The 4,137-nt window shown below is 36.1% G+C and overlaps 1 protein-coding gene across 1 annotated transcript; it reads right to left on the bottom strand.

The window, feature by feature from the left end:
• Positions 1-2,116: 2,116 nt before the first annotated feature.
• Positions 2,117-2,855, bottom strand: LOC135704862 (GEL complex subunit OPTI). Its single transcript, XM_065226375.1, has 3 exons — positions 2,637-2,855; positions 2,479-2,582; positions 2,117-2,418 (listed from the first exon to the last, which is right to left on the bottom strand). Exons 1-3 carry the CDS (start codon positions 2,742-2,744, stop codon positions 2,223-2,225), a joined length of 408 nt encoding a protein of 135 aa, XP_065082447.1. The 5' UTR covers positions 2,745-2,855; the 3' UTR covers positions 2,117-2,222.
• Positions 2,856-4,137: the final 1,282 nt, after the last annotated feature.

The following is a 4,137-nucleotide window of genomic DNA, read 5'->3' as shown; positions in this document are numbered from 1 at the left end:
TATTAAATAAAGTTTGTTTTGCTTACACATCTGCAAAATCATAAAAAAGTGAACATAAACATTCAACTTAGATTTGAACCGTGTTCATCTGCGTGAGAGCCAGCTTATGGCCTGCTCTACGCATCACAAGTTAAAAGGATGTGGATTTATGATGATCACTTGAAACCAAATTATATAAATAAATTAATTTGACGGTTGTTATAATTTATCAAATTATAGTTGAATTGAGTATAAGATGAACAGTTGAATCTATTAGGTAGATATGATTGATTTGACGGTCAAATTAATGTTGGAATAACTATAGGTTTCTTTCAAACAACAATACTTTTCCATGTGAAAGTAACTATTAGGATTGTTATCTTAACTTAACGAATTTGGTCTCCGTGTAGTTTACTATAAATATATTCAAATTTACTATAATTCTGTCAAAACTACTATCGTTACTCAAACGGTATAGTAGTTTTGATAGAAAAATTAGTAAAATTAAATGAATTTCGTTTCTGCACAAATCTATTGGTGGGAGTATTTAATTTAAACCATCAATATAGTATTTTTGCCAATGGATTTTGTTTTTGTGTTGTTAACAGCAAAGGAATTTGTACCTGGTCGGAAATGTGGAGCGTTTCCTACCTGTCGGTTAGAACGAGATTGTAGGATCTTTCCCAAAAATTGGATTTGTGGTTTTCACCACAATTTGAACATTTAAATTTCTTAGGACCTTCCTTCACAGGACAGTCGTTCTTTGCGTGAGAGGATCCAAATTTACTTTCATTTATTTAAGATAATCATTGATCAAAAATTGTCCAATGTACAGTTTGAAATGATGGATACATGATTGTTACATCGGTCATTCGGACTGCCTAACATGATTGGTGCTCATTTTCCAAAGGCGGGCCAATCTAAAGTTAGGTACTATACTCTGAAATCTGTGAAAGGGAATCTAGTATCATGTAGACAAAACGTCCAATATAACACTCATTGATTATGTCATTGAGAAAAATCGTCCAATGTAAAATGTCCGATGTACAACTCGACTTGTCAAAACGTCCTATGTGGTTTTTCTATAGAACATTAGGTTTTGCATCGTCGGGGTTAACCTCAATCTGATGACAGTTCAGTGGTACTGTTTACGTGGACTTAGTCAATTTTTTCTTGGGTAGATTTTCTCGATATTTTTTTCAGACTGCAGTGAGATGTAAACCACACTTCTGCAATGTCCACGTGTAACATCCTTTCACCAAAGATGAATACTAAGGCTTTGAAACTTTTGGTGGATTATTTTAACTTTTGGTTAAAATATGACAGATGGAAAGTTATCGATTAACCCTGCTATCCGAGCGGGGTTATTTCTGACAGACAAGAAGTTAAATGTTGACAACCGTGGCTGAGTTCTTCTCGAACACCGGTCGATCGACAGCACAGGGATTTTCGAACATCAAAAATAACTTTCGAAATGTCACTTTTAACCACGAGTTAAATTTAACTCGGCAAATGGTTCACAGCCTAAGATGAAACTGTCGGAAGAAAAACTTTCTATTTTAGTGCCCTCTTTCACGGTCCCTTTCATTCAATGAATACCCCTCGTATTCAAGGTAATTTTGTGGTTTTGCTGCCCCCTCGGTGAAGATGAAATTTTGCGCTCATTTGGATCAAAACAAACACACCAAAATCAGAGGTGTCCCATTTTTTAATTACTCGATGAACAACTAATCGATTTTTTTTTGTTCGCTGTGCTGCCATTTTTCCACCAATGAGAGTGCAGCACATGTTTGAAACGATCGGTGATGATCCTCTGGAGAAGTTAATGCTTATATCGGCTTGATATAACCGATTACAAATATTTTACTTTTCGGTTCGTTAATCGATAATTCGAATGAAAATCGGCCAAAACGTCATTTCAAATATATGGACCGTACATAAATAATGATACAATTTGAAAGGGACCGGGGTTCAGCACAAATTACGTCCACACGGTAACTGAAATAAACACGAGTGTTCACCGGTTGCTTTCACCGCGCTGTTCCTCGACAATTTTTAAGTTAAAATTCGGAAATTTTAGAATATTTTTTTCGAAAAAAACAGGGTCGATGTTATAATAAAAGTCCCGCCAAAAGAAAATGTTGCGAACAAGCAGCACTGTTTGTGATTTATTTTTCGTCAGAGTAAACAGCAACCAGTTTTTTGCTCGATTTAGCGTGACATAGTTAATGCATGGGCCCTAATTAGTGAATCGTTTCAGTAGATAGATGATCAAAATGTACTCCTGTATAAAAGATAATCCACGTTACAAGGAAGCAAGCAAACGAGGTCATGAATCCTTCTTTGATGATTTCCCATATTCCTCCATATGCTTCTTCGTCAATTGATTGGAAACTTGTACTATACAAGTATACAATAGCACAATTTATCAATGCAAACCTGAAAAAGAAAAAAAAAAACTCAGCACAATATCTTGATTATTCAATGAACAAGCCTTACAAAGCCAATGCAATGAATCCTTTCAAAGGGAATAATCCCATTACTACCCCAATTAATATACCTATAATTTGGCGGGACCAGTAAATAACATCCAAGAAATCATCCTGAAACAAATGACACCTTTAATAATCTTAATCATACCTCAAATTACAACCTACCTTTTCAGCCCATTCTGAGTTTTGAGTAATGGCCCGTTTCCAAATATTTTTGAGATCAGTAGATTTGGCCTTAGGTTTACGATCAGATTGATTTATTTTAGCTGCCATTGTAAGTGTATCAAAAGATGTTTAAATTTGCCGAAGAACGTAAAACCTCACACTTTTGTACAATAACTTATTCCTATCCGGTGTTGGCCTTCTCTCTCCGGGTCGTCCTCGTCGTCGTCGTGTACCTTCTTGTCAAAATTAAATTTTGATGTGTTCAGGGGAAACATGTCAGAAGGGTATAACTCGAAATGCAAACAATTACTTTGAACGTCGATTTCTCTTGAATGACTACACGCCCACGGAATCTGACTACACCAGCTCATAGAACAAGCATTGTTCTGTCAGATTATTTAGTTAGTTTGAGTAGGTGTGTTGTCATTCGTGAGAAACCAACGATCAAAGTCATTGTTTACGTTTCGAGTTAGACCTTTCTGACATGTTTCCCCTGAGTTTGTATTTGATAGCCAAACTAGGATTGGGCGACCTTTGATCGATCTTTTCATTTCGATTTTTAGGAAAAACTGCTGCCAGATGTCGCCACTGAAAAATGATTGTAAAAAGGAACCATGCACTTATTACGTAATATTTAAACAATAAATTTTCTTACGTTATACCCCGTTCACATTACAGCCTATATCACGTAATATAGGCTGCCTTGCAATGAGCACTCATGCATTGGATTTCCAGTGAAAACTAGATGTATGAGAGCTCATTGCAAGACAGCGAATATCACGTGATATACGCTGTAATGTGAACGGGGTATTACAATTAGCCAGGCCTGTGACAAGGCTTATAGCATTATTTGACAATAGGCAGCATGTCCCGGGCTCAAATCATTTATTTTGCAGTGCTGGGCCCGCTGTCACGGTATAACATGTTGCCTATACGCTCTTGCCACTGGGCTACAATTGGCTCGGCAATTGGTAAACCAAAGTTAATACACTGAAGTCTTTTTTTACACGGTTTTTTTTACGCGGTTTTTTTTTACACGGTTTTCCACGATTTACACGGTACGTTTTTAACGATTTCTCGACAACGATACAACCTATCGACTTGATTCCAATCACATTATCCGTTTCAAGCTATTTGCAATCGAATGGCATACTTAAAAAAAAAATCACAATTTTTGGTGTAAATACAGAAATTTTTAAAATATGTCTATATGGACCATATCATGCTTTAATTACAAATGGCATCAAAATCCGATTTTTTAAAAACATTTAAGCATGCGAAAATCAAAATCTCGTAGGTTTTTTTTTACACGGTACGTATCCCCCGTGTAAAAAAAGACCTGAGTGTACTCGTGGAGAATAGAAGAACTACACACATAAAATTTTTCGCCGAGATTCCAACAGCCGAGCAGTTTGTTTTGCTGAGATTCAGTAAAACAATTGCCGAGACTCAGCTAACAAATAACTTTTTGCTGAGATATCAGCTAACAACCCTAATAAAA

This window comes from Ochlerotatus camptorhynchus, unplaced genomic scaffold (genome assembly GCF_037179485.1).
Source record: "Ochlerotatus camptorhynchus isolate MF236.1 unplaced genomic scaffold, CSIRO-AGI_Acam_v1.1 ptg000250l, whole genome shotgun sequence".
Lineage (NCBI taxonomy): Eukaryota > Metazoa > Arthropoda > Insecta > Diptera > Culicidae > Ochlerotatus > Ochlerotatus camptorhynchus.
The sequence above is the reverse complement of the archived record's forward strand: the minus strand, read 5'-3'. Positions and strand labels throughout refer to the sequence as shown.

Excerpts from the sequence above, each read along its gene's own strand:
- LOC135704862 (XM_065226375.1), bottom strand. The coding sequence starts at position 2,744 with ATGGCAGCTAAAATAAATCAATCTGATCGTAAACCTAAGGCCAAATCT. Across the intron at positions 2,583-2,636 it reads ACTCAGAATGGGCTGAAAAG|GATGATTTCTTGGATGTTAT; the intron begins GTAGGTTGTAAT and ends CATTTGTTTCAG. Across the intron at positions 2,419-2,478 it reads GGATTCATTGCATTGGCTTT|GTTTGCATTGATAAATTGTG; the intron begins GTAAGGCTTGTT and ends TTTCTTTTTCAG.